General features: G+C 45.2%; 1 protein-coding gene across 1 annotated transcript in view; it reads left to right on the plus strand.

Annotated features, from left to right (window-relative positions):
* LOC144823881 (mucin-2-like) overlaps positions 1 to 20,733 on the plus strand; it is a 1,553,567-nt gene that overhangs the window by 1,350,962 nt on the left and 181,872 nt on the right. The window contains exon 37 of the mRNA XM_078682769.1: positions 7,193 to 7,321. Within this exon, the coding sequence (XP_078538895.1) occupies positions 7,193 to 7,321 (129 nt within the window). The remainder of the gene's footprint in view (positions 1 to 7,192; positions 7,322 to 20,733) is intronic.

Genomic DNA, 20,733 nt, shown 5'->3' on the forward strand with positions numbered 1-20,733 from the left:
AATGATGTTAGAAGCGGCTGTCTCTAGTTGGCAGAGGTATACACTTCTGACAAATAGGGACACACCTTTTCTAGTCAGGGCAAGGGGATCACACACTTAGATAACCCCTGCTCACCCCCTTGGTAGCTTGGCAAAGCAGACAGGCTTATCTCAGAGGCAGTGCGTTAAGCATTTATGACCACATACAGTAATAAAGTGAATACACTACAAATGGACACGACACAGTAGTATTATAAAAATAAGGATTTTTATATAAGGCTTAGCACAAGACCAAATAACGACAAAAATATACCACAATCTTAATAAATACTCTTGGAAGGAAAAATAATAGTTCAAGCGTAGTTTCTTCTTAGCACACAGTCTTTAGTATCAAAAAGCAACTCTTCTTCTTTAAAACACAGTTCTTGGCAACAATGTAACCCACACGGGAGTCACACGACGTCGAGGCAAAGATAATCCAAAGGTTCGGCGTCGACCGAGAGGAGCGCTACGTCGAGCCCGGAGTCGCACAGACCCCAACAACACAGTACCTTGGAAAAGTGAAGCACTCGATGATCAGCGGCGTCGAGATGTCCGGCGTCGTGTCTTCGGCGTCGATCGGGCCTCGGAGTCGGGGCGATCTGCAGCGGCGTCGACCGAAGTCAGGCAGGAGCAGCGCTCACGAGATGAAGCAGGATACGGCGTCGTCGATGTCGATGTTGCAAGAGTGAGCAGCGCTCACGGCGTCGAGAGGGCTCAAAGTCGATGCGATCAGCAGCGGTGCAGACACGAGGTCACTTGGAGCTGGAGCCGAACTCACTACTCACTGGCGTTGTTGCTGGCGTCGATCGGGCCCGGCGGCCGGCGTCGAGGAAGCGGGACACTGGAGCCGTTACTCACGATGTCGAGCTGGATTCGACGGCGTCCGTCGGCGTCGAGATTGCTGGATTCTTTCAGAGGTGCTGGATTCACAAGTTCCAGCAAACAGCACTTTAAGCAGATGAAGTCCTTTAGCCCTGTGACTTCAACAGGAGACTGGCACTCTTCCAGCCCTTGGAGATTTTCTTAGCAAAGATTGAGAGTACACACACAGTTCCTCTCTCCTGGTTCCTTGGCAAAAATAAAGAAGCAATGCAGGATTCCCCCAACAAACAGCACTCTGGCAGAAGGGGTAGGCAGTCCTTAGATCAGCAGGCTTCTTGTCCTTGGTTCAGGTTTCCTTGTCAGAAGTGATCTAAATTCTTGGTTCAGGGGTCCTTCTCTTATACCCCTTTTTGGCTTTGATCCCTTTGTCCATGCAGGGGAATTTCCCCCCATCTTGGGTTTGTTGTGGGTGTTGCCAGGCCGAAGCACCTGGCCTATTCACTGTGCAGGGCAGAGTCTTCAGCCGCCCAGCAGGAGCGGAGCCAGCATTGTCACTGGCAGGGGCAGGGCCATCAGTTGCCCGGCAGGAGGTGGGCCAGGAAAGTCCCAGGCAGGCACAGAGTCATCAGCCGCCCGGCAGGGGGGCGGAGCCAGCATTGTATCAGGCAGGGCAGGCTATCAGGAGCTACTCTTCCCCTACTCTCAATGCAAATGCCCCACTCATCCCACACTGACTCATTCAGACCTCTGGAGCCACCCAGCTCCTGTCACATGCACACCAGAACCAGCAGAGACCGGTAGACAGTTAGACAAGAATATAGCTACTTTCTAAAAGTGCTATTTTCAAACACAGAGTCCAAAAACCATCCACACAAACGGATGCGTTATTAAACCCTGAGTTCAGGGATACCAAACTCGACATTGCACCATGCTCCCCGAGCCCGCTAGGATTATAGCATTAATAATCCTGGCAGCCCATTCTAACTGATGGAGAGCAGGTTACCTTACACTAGTGAAAAACGGATATGGCTGTAATTCACTATTAGGACATGCCAACCTTGTCAGGCTTGTCCTACCTTATGCTTACAATGCACCCTGCCCGTGGGCCTACCATAGGGGTGACTAACATGAAGTTAAGGGAAGGTTTAGGGACTGGCAAGTAGGTGTACTTGCGCAGTCTGCGTGACAGTACCAGACTGCACGTGGTCTAGCAATGGTAGACCTTCAGACATACTTTTACTAGGCCGCTCTTGTGGGTGGCACGACACGTGCTGCAGGCCCACTAGCAGCATTTGTATTTACAAGCCCTGGCACTCCTGGTGCACTCTACTAGGGACTGACAGTAAACCAAATAAGCCAAACATGGAATTCAATCAATACAGCAATTTCACATAGGGAGCACTTGCACTGTGGCACTGATCAGCAGTGGCACAGTGCCTGTTAGAAGCGGCTGTCTCTAGTTGGCAGAGGTATACACTTCTGACAAATAGGGACACACCTTTTCTAGTCAGGGCAAGGGGATCACACACTTAGATAACCCCTGCTCACCCCCTTGGTAGCTTGGCAAAGCAGACAGGCTTATCTCAGAGGCAGTGCGTTAAGCATTTATGACCACATACAGTAATAAAGTGAATACACTACAAATGGACATGACACAGTAGTATTATAAAAATAAGGATTTTTATATAAGCCTTAGCACAAGACCAAATAACGATAAAAATATACCACAATCTTAATAAATACTCTTGGAAGGAAAAATAATAGTTCAAGCGTAGTTTCTTCTTAGCACACAGTCTTTAGTATCAAAAGCAACTCTTCTTCTTTAAAACACAGTTCTTGGCAACAATGTAACCCACACGGGAGTCACACGACGTCGAGGCAAAGTTAATGCAAAGGTTCGGCGTCGACCGCGAGGAGCGCTACGTCGAGCCCGGAGTCGCACAGACCCCAACAACACAGTACCTTGGAAAAGTGAAGCACTCGATGATCATCCGCGTCGAGATGTCCGGCGTCGCGTCTTCGGCATCGATCGGGCCTCGGAGTCGGGGCGATCTGCAGCGGCGTCGACCGAAGTCAGGCGGGAGCAGCGCTCACGAGATGAAGCAGGATACGGCGTCGTCGATGTTGCAAGAGTGAGCAGCGCTCACGGCGTCGAGAGGGCTCGAAGTCGATGCGATCAGCAGCGGTGCAGACACGAGGTCACTTGGAGCTGGAGCCGAACTCACTACTCACTGGCGTTGTTGCTGGCGTCGATCGGGCCCGGCGGCCGGCGTCGAGGAAGTGGGACACTGGAGCCGTTACTCACGATGTCGAGCTGGATTCGGCGGCGTCCGTCGGCGTCGGGATTGCTGGATTCTTTCAGAGGTGCTGGATTCACAAGTTCCAGCAAACAGCACTTTAAGCAGATGAAGTCCTTTAGCCCTGTGACTTCAACAGGAGACTGGCACTCTTCCAGCCCTTGGAGATTTTCTTAGCAAAGATTGAGAGTACACACACAGTTCCTCTCTCCTGGTTCCTTGGCAAAAATAAAGAAGCAATGCAGATTCCCCCAACAAACAGCACTCTGGCAGAAGGGGTAGGCAGTCCTTAGATCAGCAGGCTTCTTGTCCTTGGTTCAGGTTTCCTTGTCAGAAGTGATCTAAATTCTTGGTTCAGGGGTTCTTCTCTTATACCCCTTTTTGGCTTTGATCCCTTTGTCCATGCAGGGGAATTTCCCCCCATCTTGGGTTTGTTGTGGGTGTTGCCAGGCCGAAGCACCTGGCCTATTCACTGTGCAGGGCAGAGTCTTCAGCCGCCCAGCAGGAGCGGAGCCAGCATTGTCACTGGCAGGGGCAGGGCCATCAGTTGCCCGGCAGGAGGTGGGCCAGGAAAGTCCCAGGCAGGCACAGAGTCATCAGTCGCCTGGCAGGGGGGCGGAGCCAGCATTGTATCAGGCAGGGCAGGCTATCAGGAGCTACTCTTCCCCTACTCTCAATGTAAATGCCCCACTCACCCCACACTGACTCATTCAGACCTCTGGAGCCACCCAGCTCCTGTCACACGCACACCAGAACCAGCAGAGACCGGTAGACAGTTAGACAAGAAAATAGCTACTTTCTAAAAGTGCTATTTTCAAACACGGAGTCCAAAAACCATCCACACAAACGGATGCGTTATTAAACCCTGAGTTAGGGGATACCAAACTCGACATTGCACCATGCTCCCCGAGCCCGCTAGGATTATAGCATTATTAACCCTGGCAGCCCATTCTAACTGATGGAGAGCAGGTTACCTTACAATAGTGAAAAACGAATATGGCTGTAATTCACTATTAGGACATGCCAACCTTGTCAGGCTTGTCCTACCTTATGCTTACAATGCACCCTGCCCGTGGGCCTACCATAGGGGTGACTAACATGAAGTTAAGGGAAGGTTTAGGGACTGGCAAGTAGGTGTACTTGCGCAGTCTGCGTGACAGTACCAGACTGCACGTGGTCTAGCAATGGTAGACCTTCAGACATACTTTTACTAGGCCGCTCTTGTGGGTGGCACAACACGTGCTGCAGGCCCACTAGCAGCATTTGTATTTACAAGCCCTGGCACTCCTGGTGCACTCTACTAGGGACTGGCAGTAAACCAAATAAGCCAAACATGGAATTCAATCAATACAGCAATTTCACATAGGGAGCACTTGCACCGTGGCACTGATCAGCAATGGCACAGTGCCCAAAGCAATATACCAAACATCGTAAACAGAGGAGGCAAACAGAAAAAATGGAGGAGAGACTCATGCCAATGATGCCAGGTCTAACAGTGCCCAAAGCATTTACCAGCAAAAACATCGTAAACAGAGGAGGCAAACAGAAAAAATGGAGGAGAGACTCATGCCAATGATGCCAGGTCTAACAAATGACAATCCATCTTCTTCCATGTAAAGTAGAGGGAAAATCGCTCATTCTCCAGCATATCTAGTTTACATATTCACCCAGCAATGACCTGTTAAACTCTCCAATATCCATGCAGACACTCACAGACACAAATAGCAGTCACAAAAACCTTTCAAATGTTCAAGCCGTGTGCCCCCCCCCACACCATGTGTCAACAAATAAATGAGACAATATCTGGTTTGTGACTTGCAGCAACATTGTTGTACATTAGGCCCATGAAGTTGCACACTCTCAATGGCATCAGACAAAATGTATACACGCAGGGCATATAGTCATGAATGCTCAGTCACAGGTCTGATGGAGATGAGAACTTATCTGTTACCTTTAACAAACGATTCTACATCATCCTTAAATCTATACATTCAAGGCAAAAACAAACCAAAACCAGAAAGTTTAACCATACATCACTTTATCTCAAGACTACCTTAACCAGACTCAAACACTAACCCTATCATCCCAACTATACTCGCACATAATGCTCCCAGACTTACACATCGTACTAGTATACTACAAATGTGAACAAATTCCCACACTTTCTCCATCTCTCACATGCAACATACACAATACCAGAAGGATAATTCATTCCACCAAACATCTATTCACAAATGTGCAGCTTAGAACTAAAACAAGCCTAACACCTAGTTACATTACCTCATCACAACGAAGATGATCAAGAGCAAGGCTGAGGAAGCACTTAATCTGAATCCAGTGCCACTCCCTCTGGAGTATAAATAAAAAGTATAAAATAAAAGGTTGGGACATCTTCTGAACACCATGACAGCCACAGTAGATTCAAAATGTGTTGACACAACATAACAAACCCTATAGCAATTTGACAAACCAACCGCTAACACCAGACTTCATCAGCTGGCAAAGAAGTACTCACCTACAAAACACAATAGCTACATTAAACACTACCATTCAAACACAACACAGTAGAGAAAGACAGTTGGTCCCAGACCACATTCAGGCAAATGTTCTGGCTGCCAGCCGCAACGCCAAGGGACACTACATTTCCCCCACATGTTCACTTCAAGGGCTATTTCCCCTTGCAACATCTTATAACCTTGTAAGTCTCTTCTTGTGCATTGCAGCATCATCTCACAACATGGTTATACTCTCTCCCACTTTGGCACATTACAGGGATTCTCCTCTGAATTCTCACATGACAAAGTACTACTCTTCCCCAGTTTAGCATACCATGGGGTACTGCTCCATACAACGTCTAGCGACAGGGTATTACTCTGACCCCAGTTTGCACCAACTCACAAACAAGTGTACTATACTCCTATCTCTAACGAAAGGGTACAGTCTTCCCCACATCCAAAACACTTGGACACTCACAACCAACATGTTTCTACGCCACAACAGGCAGATGGGAATTCATACCCTTCCCAAAGCTGCTAACTATGCTCCACATGGAATTAAAAGTAAATGAATGAGTGAAGGAAAAAACACCTTACCTGTGCTGCTGATTGTCACAAGACCACAGTCCAATGCCTTTACCAAAGAGCAAGCTGGAACCCCATTAACGGTTCGAGTCTCAGGTTGCTGGGTGTCATAAAATATTTAAACTGCACACAGGAACCTCCAAAGGCATGAAGTAGCCTGTGGCTCAGTCACCTTTATTGAGAAATCATACTGCTCGTTCACTAACACTGCTCCTCATGTCACCATTACCCTTACATTTATCACTGCCTAAAGCTCCATGGAGTATTTCAGAGTTATGCTGACTGTAAAGGAGATTTCTTGCATCTCCCCACTTTCTCCACAGCACTTTCTGCACAACACCATCTCGCCAGCAATGTCCCTGTTGCACTGTATGCATAACATTGTCCTTTAAGACTAGGACAATTCATGGGACAACATCACCTACGTTTATAACTCAACCCAGCTGGCTCCGTGTCCTTGCCAGATATTGCCCATCCTCACTGGGCTTCTCTACCCAGCAGCTTTAGCTAAAACCACTTGCCTTTTGCTTTTGAGGTTGGTCAAACCCAAACTAGTCCTCCATTGTTACAGCGCCATCTGCCTTCTCATGATACCTCCTCCACTGGCATAAATGTTTCCTGTCATCAGAATCTTGCTGCATGTTCACACAGATCCTTAACATCTCATTAAAATGTTGAAGTCAGAAAGCAGGTCTTCCTACAGTGAGCGACTCCTGTAGCTCAGTTCTTAATTTTATGTTAGGCCCATAAGTTGAAGCAACTGCAGGTAGAGGCTGTCAGGGCTCCATAATCCTTTCTACTGCCCCATCTCCTAGCTTCCACTCAATATCACACAGCAACATTCTAATAAATAATTCACTCTCAGCGTTCCAGAAACCAAATCACCCACACAAGGAATGCAGACACACAGGATATTACAGCTTATCAACATTAAATTGTGAAGATAATATGTTTTTCCTTGTCCCCTGGCAGCCTTTATCTCCTGTTCCTGCAGACAATGACCCCTGTAACCTCTGTAACTGTACCAACGAGAAGGACACAGGCACCCAACTGAACATGGTGAAATGTGAGCCTATCAGCTGCATTACTGACTGCCAGCCGGTGAGTATTGTGCATTCAGTTTTCTGTGCCTTCAAATAAACATTCATTAGAACATCTGTAGTATAAGGAAACCCCGGTGTTCAGGCATATTCAAAACCAGAACAATATTGATTTGTCATATGTAAGTATATTAATAATCTCCCTGGTGTGCTCTCACAGCCTCATTGCGTGTTTATACTAAAGGAACTCTCACATTTGCATCCAACATTGGAACTCTCATTGTAACAGAGTCACTACATGTAACAATGTGGTACTCTAAGCAACTGTTAAAGTTAATTGGTCTAACCAGTGCTTGCTTACTTTGTAAAACATAACTGCCAGTCCTCTTTTCGTTGGATAGGATGTGGCCAACCAGTGCCACTTGTGGGTTGTCCCACTTCCACTACTGGCTTCACCCACTGCACAGAGAGTATTGGTTCTCGTCCTGTCTCTTCTTCTCCTCACCTCTCTGTATTCCAACCTGCCCCCATTATTCTCCCTCTCCTTTCCTCTTTCTATTTCTCCTTTTCTCTCTGTCCATTCAACTTTTATCTTCCCCACTCACCATATTTATTTCTCTATCCCCTTTCCATTCTGACCATATCTGCTTCTTTATCAATGCTCCACCTCTGTTCCAGATTTTCTCTATTACTCCTATGTCTGTCTCTTACAATCTCCTCTTTCTATCCCTATACTACATGCATTTACCTTTCCTCTTTTTATTGCTCTGACAATCTTTTTCCACTTCGGTCCTACTCCTGTCCACCTATTGTTTTCCCTTGACTGTAACTCTTTCTCCCTTTCTTTTCCACTCTGTCCATTCATTTTCTCTCTACTTCTCCCCAGTCTCCTCAGTTTTCATCTCTTGATAACCACTGGTTAGCCTCTCTTTTTCCACCTTTCTACTCTTTCCTAGACTGTCTCATTTGTAGCCTTCTTCCTTATCATACACCTTCTTATTTATCATTCTTTCCCATGTGACCCCCCTCTTTCCTCTACTGTATTTACCTCTTTCCAAGCCTCCTCCCTAACTCTTTTCTTTACTCTTTTCTCCTCAACCCAATCTTATTCTCCCTCTAATTACCTGTCTGAATTCTTGCTCTCTGTTCCTTAGTTTCTGTCTCATCTTTCATTGTTTTAAGTCTCACCACTGTCCTTTTTCTTGCTGCTCTGCATCTCTCCTTTTTCATTTGGTTGCTTTCATCTTCTCTTGGCTCTGTTAGTCCCACCCTTGTATGGTCCTTTCCACTCTTGAATGCAAAGTGTTCTAGGCACTGTTGCATAAGATTTTGCTGTAGCAGCGGTCATCCATGACATCTTCGATTCCTGCCCTCCTTTTAATTTATCCTGCTCAATTAATTTTTGTTGTAACGCTCTTTGATATGGAGAGGCTAGGTCTAGCACATTTCCGCCCCAGGTACGTGTGATGGCTGCTAACCTTTACAGTTAAGTGGCATTAAGTTTAACCTCTCGCACCCATGAAGGGGGCTGGCTGTTGGAGACTGAGAAATATTAGATAGGTGTGTAATGGTTGAGGAGTGGCAGAAGAAAGTACAAACAGACAATAGAAGTAGTCTGGTGCAGAAGTGGGTTGAATATCGATGACAAAATATTGATGTTCAAAATATTGGAAAAAGAATATAGACCACAAAAACATTGACTCCCATACCTACACAGATAAGTACAAAAATATTGAATAAAAAATATTGATGTAAAAAATATAGAGTTAAGACAATCAATTTAAATATATATAACATAAAATAATATATTTTGAATATTTTGAATATTAATATTAATTTCCACAAAAAATTGAACTTAATATACATTTTAACAAAATAAAACAAATAAACTTATTTAAAAAAAGATAAACACACACATAAAAATTAATACATATATATATATATATTTACTCTAAAATATTTATTATACCATTGTCTTTAATTTATTTTAAAATGTTAAAAATATATACAAATAAAATACATATATCAATAATGTAAAATATAAAAAAAAAATATTTAATAAATGAAAACATCAAACAATTAAAAATATCTACACTTTGCGCTTGGGTGGGCCCTCAAACACCAGTCGGATGCCATCGCGGTTGAACACTTGGTTCTTACAGGACAAGGAGGTCAAGAAAGCAATAGAGGTGGAACTAAATAATTATTTCCTTACTAATCAGAGTTCGGTTCCCTCCCCGGCTACTCTCTGGGAGACCAGTAAAGCCACTATCCGGGAAGTGGCTAGAGGCCAGGTACACATGAAACGGGCAGCACGGAATGACCGCCTGACCCGCATTGAGGACCAAGCCACATGGCTGGTGACAGCCCTCCTTTGGGCCTCTGACCTTCGCCAGGACTGGCAGCTCGCGGCTATTCGAGAAGAAATTAGGCAAATCTCACTTGACTCGGCCATGATGTTATGGCACTCCTTGGTGACCCGAGTATATGGCTTCGGTGATAAAAATGGGATGTTGTTGCACACTATAATTTCCTACCCATTAGCTAACAGGATCATACCTGAAGTCCGAGACGTCTCGGGCAACAGTCACCGCACGTCGCCAGCAATCGCACAGGCATTTGCGGATTACTGTGCCTGGCTCTACTCCGCCCTTGAACCAGAGGGCACCCTCTCAGATATGTTAGGCCAGTCGGAGACCCAACTCCCTTGCCTCAATGAGGTGGAAACTACGGAATTAGATCTCACCTTTACACCAGAGGAGATACACTGTGCCATCTCCCTGCTGGAAGTCAGAAAAACGCCGAGGCCGGACAGCTTTCCGCAAGAATCATTTGTGGCTTACAGGGACCTGTTGGTTCCCCACCTCATTGAGCTCTATCAACATGTTGCCAAAGTGGGCTCCTTCCAACTCCAAAACGGATGTGGAAACTATTGTTGTGATCCCCAAGACCCAACTGCCCTCCCCGTATGTGCAGATTACCACCCGATCTATCTAATTAATACCGAAATGAAAATATACCCCACAGTCTCTGCCCAACGACTCCACCTCCTCCTACACAAGCCGGTCCACCCAGATCAATGTGGCTTCATGCTAAACTGTGGCACCAGACATTGCCTAAGGCGCCTACACCTCACCCTAGCACACTGCCTGCTCCTCATACCGTACCTGACCTCCTCGTCGATTTCCAAAAAGCTTTTGATACGGTACACTGGCAGTATTTGGACAATGTCCTTCAGGCAATGGGCTTTGGCCACCAATTCTGACTACTCATCCGAGTCCTCTACTCCAATCCCAGAGCCAGATTTCTTACCAATGGTGCCCTCTCGAAGGCATTCCCGGTCCAGAGAGGGACACGACATGGGTGCCCCTCTGATCCCTACTATTAACGCTAGCGATGAAACCCTTGGCCTGCCTCAATCGGGACAATCACCGGGTCCAGGGCTGGACTTGGGGACACCATCACGTTGACAAGATTGTCCTGTACGCGTACGATGTCCTGCTTTTCCTGGCAGACCCAGCTAACTCTGGCCCTAGATGACCCAAACTGCTCCAAGTCTTTGAAAATGTCTCTGGCCTCTGGCCTAACCCGGCTAAATCCACCCTTGTCCTCCTCCATTCCTCCAGGGAATGCTTCGATTGGCAATCGACCATCCCCATCAGGCAACAATCATTCAAATACCTAGGGATATGGGTGGCCTTGCTCCTGGAGATGGAATGGGCTCTGGACATCACCCCTCTGGTCAAGAAAGCCAAGGCCGACCTCAAACGATGGCAGGCTCTACCACTCAACCCTCTTGGGAGGGTGGTGTTGTTTAAAATGATGATCCTCCCCTGCTTCCTATATATCATCCAGAACACTACCTTCCATCTTCTGAGCAGTTGGTGTAAGGAGATGGTTGGGGTGATAACAAGGTTTCTGTGGGGCAGGAACAGACCACGTGTTGCCCTCGCCCGTTGCAGAATCCCACCTTTTGACGGAGGCATGGGCATGACCAATCTCCACCTATACCACTAAGCTACCAGACTCCTCGTCATCCACGACTGGTTCACCGGGGGGTGGTCTGACCCGGCCTACAAGACAGAGCTCAGGGACCTGGACTTCCCCCAAATACAATCATATTTATACGGGACCCCAATACCCACAACAATACCATAGATAACCAGAGCAGTGCCCGTGGCCTGGCGCACAGCCCTGCGGCACACGCGGTGGGATAAACGATTGAGCCAACACACACCTCTCTGGCATGGCCCATGTTTAACGGAAGTAGCCACCCTCATGGGATTCAGACATTGGGACCATATAGGGATATCTCTCCTAGGCTGGTTTGGGTAAGGGATCATATTAGGGCCTTCCCCGACTTACAGAAATGCTACACCCTACACACCTCCCAATTTTACAAATATTTACAATGTGCCACGCCCTTAATGCACATATCTCACCTGGCACGTCACTCCCTGAATTCAGCCCACTGGTGGCCCAAGTCATGATGGGGAACCTGGGTAGGGGAGGGGTGTCTCGGATATACAGCACCCTGTTCAGCAACAGCCCGACAAACCTTGACCTGCTCCGTACTCGCTGGGAGGGATGGCTGGGCCCCCTGGAGGAGAAGGATTGGCACAATGCCCTTATGGCTCCCAAAACAATTGTGACCTCGGCCAAACTTCGTCTAACTCAGCTCTACTACTTGCACATGGCTTACCTTACCCGAGCACGCTAACATAAAGCAGGACTGTGTCCCTCCCCGTGTTGTACACGTTGCGGCCATGCACCAGCAGATTTCTATCACATGGTGTGGACATGCCCCATTCTTACTTCATACTGGACAGGGATAGAGTCTGAACTCATGCAGATCTCGGACTGGCAGGTCCCCCATGACCTCTTACGTCTTATTCTTGGGGTATTGGACAGCCTAGATGGCTCTAGATCAGACAAATTGTTACTCGGGACAGCAATTGCTGTGGCCAAATGCGACATTGCAGCGGCCTGGGTGCAGTTCAAACCCTCGGGTATAGCAAAATGGTTCCGAGGGGTGGATTGGTACGCCGCTCAAGAAGAACCCTTATTCGAAGCTTGTGGATGCCCAGCCAAATACAACAGGATTTAGGGCAAATGGCCAAATCAACTGGGCTGAATGTATCCCTCACACACTCCCATATTTATATATACTGCCCTTCTGTCTAGGTGGATCGCTCAATCAATAATCTACCTGTATCTTGAAATGCTTTCTGCGGAAATGATTTATATTATTTTGAAATGTTTTGTGCTTACTTTTTGTTTGCTCAATAAAACCAATACAATTGATTATAAACAAAAAAGAAATATTTAAACCTAAATTTCCTAATACAAACAGTGCAACAGTAGGGAAAGTGTTGGATAGCAAAATAATTAAATGTACTATTCCAACTCCAGTTAGTGCAACAGTAGGGAAAGTTAAGATAGCAGAGGGGTAAAATGACTATTCCCACTCCAGTGAGAGCAACAGTAGGGAAAGTGTTGGATAGCTGAGGGAAAAACATTTCTATTCCCACTCCAAAGAATGCAACAAGTGTTGGATAGGGGAGGAGCAGCAAAAATGGCTATTCCCACTCCAAAGAGTGCAACAGTAGGAATAGTGTTGGACAGTGGAGGGCTAACAATTACTGTTCCCACTCCAGTGAGAGCAACAGTAGAGAAAGTTTTGGATTGCGGAGGGGAAAAAAATTACTATTCCCACGCCAAAGAGTGCAACAGTAGGGAAAGTATTGAATAGCGGAGGGGTACAAATTACTATTCCCACTCCACTGAATGCAACAGTAGAATAACTGTTGGATAGCGGAGAGGTAAACATTTTTATTCCCACTCCAGTGAATGCAAAATTAGGGAAAGTGATGGATAGCATAGAAGTGAAAAATACTATTTCCTCTCCAGTGAGTGCAACAGTGGAGAAAGTGTTGGATAGCCGAGGGGTATAAATTACTATTCCCACTCCCGTAAGTGCAACAATAGAGAACGTGTTGGATGGCGGAGGTTTAAAAATTACTTTTCCAACTCCAGTGAGTGCAACAGTAGGGACAGTGCTGGATAGCGGAGGGGTAACAATTACTATTTCAACACCAGTGAGTGCAACAGTAGGGAAAGTGTTGGATGGTGGAGTGGGGAAAAATACTATTCCCAATCCAGTGAGTGCAACAGCAGGGAAAGTGCTGGATAGCGGAGAGGTATAAATAACTATTCCCACTCCAGTGAGTGCAATATTATAGAAAGTGTTGTATAAGTAAGAAACAAAAATTACTATTCACACTCAAACAGTTAAAACAAAAACATATATAAAACAATCATAAAAATAAATGAAAATTATTGTAAATTGAAAAAACAAATAATTTAAATATATAAAAAGAAATAATATTATAATATTAGTTACATATAAAAAACATACAAATAATACAAGAAATCAAAAAATAAATACATTTATAAAAAAAATCTTTTAAACTAGAAATTCTTTACAAATACATTAATCAATTCATATGTATTTATTGAATTTCTACCCTATAACACCACACCAATAACAGAACACTTTAACATTTCTAATAAATTTCCTCAAAAAACTTAACATAATTAATAATCAATTTAAAATATTTTCTTAATAAAAAATGAATAAACATTAATTGACTACACACACTTTAACACTATGATATCCACAACACACACACAAATTAAACTGTAAAATAATAAAACACAATTAAAACGTATTTATAAAATAAAAATAATTACTATTAATAACTAATAATAAAGTAATTACAATTTATTTAATAACACCCTTTACCCTTTAAAAGTGAAAACAACAGACAAAAAAATAACAAATGACCCAAAATATTAACATTTATTAACAACTATATATTAAGTAATTAAATTACTTCCCACCCTTAACACCTATAAACACCAGAACACACACCTGAACCTAATTACACAATTACCATAATTAATAACCAATTAATGAATAATAAATTATTTTACACATTTTAACAATATAACATCTCAATTAAAAAAAAATTACTCCCCTATAAACCCACAACCCACTATGGAACTAAAAACGCAAAGTACAAATAGAAAAATGTAGGAACTACAAAAAATTTAACACGTATTTAAAAAAAAAACAATTCTTATACAAAAAAATATACAACACATACAAATAAAATATATACTAAAATACATAACATTAATAAACAAACAATATTTTTAACAACTATATTTTTGCAAACGATATTAAACACTTCACAATTTTTCAAATCGATATTACTTACCTTAAGTCGATATTCTTTACCACGATATTCTTGCTGTCGATATTTCTTACCCACGATATTTGCAACTCGATATTTGTGCAACTCGATATTTTTGATTCGATATTCTGTCTCTGCACCGCAGAAGTTGATGTCAAATGTGTACAGGAATCAATGAAAGTTTGGGGTAGAAACGAAGTGAGAAAGATAGTGGGGCAATTAACAGTCTAGTGGTGTTGACTTCCCATTTATGTTTCACCTTAAATACCAAAGATAATTATTAAATATTTTATTATGTTTCCAGTCCTGTGAATTGCTGGGTTCAAATCAGTCTGTCTGGGAAAAGATAGAGTAGATTGATCCTTAAGGGAGTGTTAGGGCACCTTTGCACATTATGAGCCCCTAATACTGTATAGGCATGTACATACTATGAGGTCCTGCATAGTAAGAACATCTTATACAGAATGAGCCCAAGTGCAATATGCACCTTTTGCATATTATGATCTGACATACAATATGAGATCTTTTGCAGTGAGAAGGCCCAGTAGAGTATGAAACAATCCCAAAGTATGAACCCTCTGTACAGTATGAGCTACTGTGCAGGCCCAGTGTATAGTACACTCTCTGCTTTATGAACCCCTGCACAGTAACCTCTTCCTTCTTCCCCCATTCTAAGTGAACCAAAGAGGGACGAGGGGCAAATCACTCAGCCCATCCATGCTCCCCAACATGAGTTTCGCAGAGACCCACTCATCAGGATTTCTAGAAATCTTTGTTTCCAGCATTAACTCATAATTTCAATCCAAACTCAGTCCCCCGACATCCTTAGCCAGCTCGCAAGCATCACACTTATATAGCAAGGAACCTAAAGTGGATCTGTAAAACAAAATTGAAAATGGAAGTTAGATCCTCCCCAAATTGTCAGATTCATTACAAGATGCTCATGGAAGTCGACATATTTAAAGGCCTACTAGCATGGCGGGCGGATAGCCACCGCCCGACCGGCGGAGGCGATCCGCCCGCCTAAACACCCAGCCAGACGGCCATTTACCTCCCACCACATTAGCATGGCAGGGGGTACCGTGGCGGACGGAAAGACCACCTGCTGCTTTTCTGCCGGTAGGCAATCGTCATGATTGCCTGCCGGGCGGAAAAGGAGAATATGGTGGCGGTGCCATTATGATGATGGCGGTGAAATGCCTTTCCATGGCGGAGACTCCGCCATGGAAAGGCATGCAGAGTTTACTTTGGGGGGCCCATTGCGGGCCCCCAAGGGTGTGGGGGGTGGGGGATAGCCATGGTACCGCCCTACATTGGCATTCACAAAGTGGCAGGCACCGCTCAGTGCTTGTCTAGTAGATCATGCCAATGCACAACATGCATTTTCAACATTGTGGCGGGTGTTGCTTACAGCACCACCTGCCAAAATGTTGAATATGCAGGATGCGACCGCCAGGGTGGCGGGCGCATCCTAATTGGCAGTGCGGGACCGCCGCACCACTGGCAGCCGGTCCCAGAACAGATAGGGTGGCCGATGGACTGCCATCCTAAAAGGGGCGTTAATCTTTAGAAGCCATGAGTAAGTCAATCTCTACAAACACGTGTTGGCTGCTGTTTGTGTTATTATCAAACTGAGGAAATGATAAAAAACATACATAAAGAATAAAGACTGAAGAAGTTAGACAAGAACTGGATTAATGGAATATTTACTAAGAACCTTTTATCAAACGGTGTTGTTAAACTTTCCCAATCAGTAGAATGCTTTAGTACTACAATATACTTATTAATTAGGCATCTTTTGGCTGTTAGAGATGTTCCTTAGAGGTTCTCAGACTTTTGCAACTAACCTTTCATTTTGTGACTCAGCCTTGCATAGGTGTCTACTGACCATTTCCGGTGAATGTACGTTGTTACAACGCATGCTTTTACCACGCATGCTTTTACAACGCAGGTTTTTCAACGCAAGTCGTTACAACAACTTGCGTTGGGGGGTGCTGGATACTTAATAGTTTAATTTACTATTCCAACTCCAGTCCCCGTGGATAGTAGGGAAGGTGTTGGATAGTAAATTAAACTATTACCTATCTTAGAGCGCCCTCCAGCGCAATTCGTTGTAATGACTTGCGTTGAAATACCTGCGTTGTAAAGGCACTGCGTGGTAAAAGTTGCGTCGTAAAGGATGTTTCCCATTTCCGGTCACCATGCTCTTATGACAGAGGATGTGGAATTTCCATCTATGTAGAGTGCATACTTTTGTGACATCCGCAGAGACCATGATCTGTGCCGGTTATGGAATCTGACCCATGATCTGTGCCGGTTATGGAATCTGACATGTCATCCGATAAGAGGGGTGGAGAACATAATGTTCAAGTTACACAATACTTTCAAAATTGTATTAATCTATATTCAGTGCGTTGCAGAACCACAATGAATTTCGAATGTTGATCCTCCAAAGGACGCAATGTCGACACAGGAATTCCTTGTGGAGACAAAGTGGTGACCAGTGCCGCAATGAACCACTCTTAATAGGTGTTTGACAAGCTTCTCTCAAGTCCCAATTATGCAGTACAGCAGTTCAAACATGTCTCCCTCAGAGAACAAATTTTGAAGTGTGGTTCACCAAGACATTTCCAGCCCCTCTACTGTCAGTCCTGGATGATAATCTCAAATTAGAGTCCTGCAAAGGTATGAAACCACTCCACAATAACACCCCCACATTTTAAGGTGAGAAAAATATAGTGAGTCACACAGTGCAGACATTCCAGGTTGTAGACACCTCCTTCAGTAATGAAACATCTGGAGATACGACTTTTCATGGGCATCCATTAAGTTAAATTCTTGTTTGAGGGAGTGAAAGAATTTAACAAGGCTATCTTGTAAGAAATTGCCTAAGATAAGATTCCAATCATGCAAATAGAATGCACGGCCCGCAATGCAATCAGAATTACATTAAAGATGAAAATTAAAGTTACAAAGAGCATTGAGTTTTAAAATAGTTGTACTGAGTTCCAGGTGGAAACACGGTATGCAATAATACGTTGTCTGCTACATGTGGAGGCTCACTTTTGCTGTATACCCATTCTAGAGCCTCATAATTTGTGAATGCTGTTGCTCTCTTAGTAGGACCCCCTATCCATCTTAAACAGTCATTGTTGCATACCTTTAAGACATGTGGAGCCTCAACTGATTATCACCCCGTACATAAGCTTGTATAAGGCGATCAACTCATGAAGCAGGTTTCTGTGGATCTTTCAAACCAGTATCTCAAAGATATAGTTGAAATTGGTGCCACTGTCATTTTAACAGGGTGTGCCATTTTCCATAGAGAAAGCCTCAATAATTTCCACCTAGTAAAGCCAGCTATTGTTTTTGCAATTAGACAGACTCTCCAGCATTTCGCGATTCACGAAAAAATAGCAAAATCGGCTGACTATTGCAATGGCTGCAATATTTACTATTTCTGTCACTAAAAAGGGTGTACCAGAAGAAAGGGAAAAAACTATGGCTTCTGATTGGCTGCACACGTAACTGCATGCCGCTGTGCAGCTCTAAAATAGCTGCTTCCTTTTGCCGCACTATGTCTGTGACATATACTATTCTTCAGCGTTGTATAACCTAAGATGCACGCCATGAGTGCTGCAGTCTCGCCTGTCTGAGGGATGAGGAGGGCTAATGCTCCTTTTGCACATCAGTCTGGAGATGTCATTACCTTTAGGCACAGTCAGCTAATTTATTGTGTTACAGTAAATACATTTTATTCTCTGATGCATTTTACCCACACATTGGCTGAGGTGGCACAGACATTGGATGCTGCTGGACCTCCCATCACACAGGTGCAGCGGGTGCCTCCTGGCTCACCCGGGGCATGATGGATGGTTCAAGGTTCAGTGTTTGTCCCTCCTGATCAGGGGGTGTAGGAGGGCACTGCCAGACCTTCATTCGTTTGCTTCGGTGAGGAGCTAAAAAGGTGAAACCACCACCCAGGTAGCTCCAGGCAGCCTCCACTGAAGGCTAGCACGAGCTAGGGTCAGGAGGGGCAGATGGCAGCCCAGGAATTAGAAGCTGGTTATGCTGCATGGGGTCCACTGTCTCTCGGACATGGGTGTCATCTAGGGACCTGGAGAGGAAGAAGCAATTTCTTAGGGAGTTAGACTTTAATGAGCACGTCAGCATCATTCCCAGTGCTGTCTCCCAGTACGGACTGGCCGCAGGTACTGAAAGGTCATTGCTGACCCTGTGGTCCTAGTCAGTGCCACTAGGGCCGGACTGGTAATTCAGGGCACCGGGCAATCCCCTGGTGGGCGGGATGGGGTGGGGCCGGTTTTTTTTGGGCAGGAGTTCGCTTTTGTTTTCAGTCCATGACTTGACGTGAGTCAGACAGACACAGGCTAGTCTGACTGTCTCTGACAGACTACTACTCCATGTCTCCGCTCCGAAAAACACAACTACAGTTGTGCACTGTCCGAGTCACGACGCAGCCAGGTGAATTTAATAATCAGGAGGAGGTGCTGCAGTGCGCAGATGTCTCCTGCGCTGCCGCGTCTGCGCGCCACTCTTCAGTTCACCCTTAGGGTGGGCCTGCTGGGTCATGCCGCATGCGCATTGAGGCTCGTGCAGTTAAAAGTGTGCATGGCTGCTGCTGAGGCATCCCAGATACGACTGAGACAGAGGCACAATTTAATTATTTCTAGCTCCCCTGGCTGTCTGCTCCCCACAGCATGTGAGTCAGGGCAGAGGGCAACGCCAGGGCAGGACTGAGAACCAAAACCAGCCCTGGCAAAGTGCTCAACCGGCCCCCTGGGGGTGCCACCGAGCTCTTTGCCGGGGCCGGTTTTCGGCCGAATTTGTTACAGGGCCGATTTTGCAGCTATGCTGCAAAAACGGCCCTGTAACAAAAACGGCCCCTAGGGCCAAAAACCAGCCCCCACCCTAGCGGCCCACCGGGGGATTGCCCGGTACCCGCAATGGCCAGTTCGGGCATTGGCAACGCTCAATCCGATGTATCATAGAGTGGTTCCATTAATAGTTACAGCACCGACCTTCGAGGCTTCAGCACTGTGTAAACATGAAATACGAATTATAAATATCATATTATTGGTGGTGTAACAGTTGAGCCGAAAAGCAGTTCCGTTCCTGGTGCTCACACGAGCACTAAAATAATTTTGCCCTCCTGACAGAACTTCCCAAAAAGCGATTTCTCTTAATTGGGGCCTCTAGCAGCAATGTGAAGGATACAGCGCCGAATTGTCGCTAATAAGCGAAATGGCACAGCTACACTGTTTAAGATTGTGCCATGACCCTTATTGCGCATGGGCCCTTAGAGCGATCTAAATACGCTGTGGACCCGGCCCTGCTGCAGCTCGTGCCTCGTGATAGTGCTGTATCCTTTGTGGAAGCACTATTTTCAGCAGTTGTGGATGTGCTGTTCCCGGGTTGGAGAGGATCAGATGTCAAGAATAGTAGCGCCTGGAGGCCAAAGGGTAACCGTGTGCTTATGAATCCAAAGTAACAGAACATTAATTTAGCTCACAGCGCCTTTTTTAAGTGCTGTATGAAACTGTTTTTCTTGCATCACTTTGTGCTGCTCTGGTACTTACACAATACTCATAGAAGAACAGATGAAGTTTTTGCGTGTTGTTTATTTAAAAAGGTCCGCTTGGAAAACGGGTTGTGGGGATTTTTAATGTGTTTTTGTTATTTGTGAGCAATGTAGCTCCCATCAGCGCTCAGATATTGTTTTTAGGCGATGTTCGTTCTCCTACTTATGTAACTGTTACTTACAATGCACAGCAGGAGGCCACGGGCCCCAGAAGTGAGAAGAGGCAGTAGTGCATTAGCAGAGGTGACACTGCACAGCAGGGGGGAAAAGGTGAGACAGATCAATGGACAGCTGGGGTCTAGGGATGGGAAAGGGTGACACGGGATGGCCCATGCAAGACACATGGCTACAGGGGGGGTCAGAGTGAGAGGCAGCTACAGCAGCAAATGGGGCAGGACAGGACACAAAGGTTAGTACGGCAGAAGAGAGGCAGCAATGAGTGCAAGGGTCCAAGGTGTGAAATGGGACAGCATGAAGAGCTTAATATGGGGACAATACAGCGCTGGTTGAGGCGACAGTGAGTCAAAAAAATGCCAGCAAGGTAATTTATTACAACTAATTGGTTCTCAGACCTCGGATTATTTACGATTATTAAAACCCGGCAAACTAAATTGA

The sequence above is a fragment of the Lissotriton helveticus genome, chromosome 3_1, assembly GCF_964261635.1.
Source record: "Lissotriton helveticus chromosome 3_1, aLisHel1.1, whole genome shotgun sequence".
NCBI classification, from domain to species: domain Eukaryota; kingdom Metazoa; phylum Chordata; class Amphibia; order Caudata; family Salamandridae; genus Lissotriton; species Lissotriton helveticus.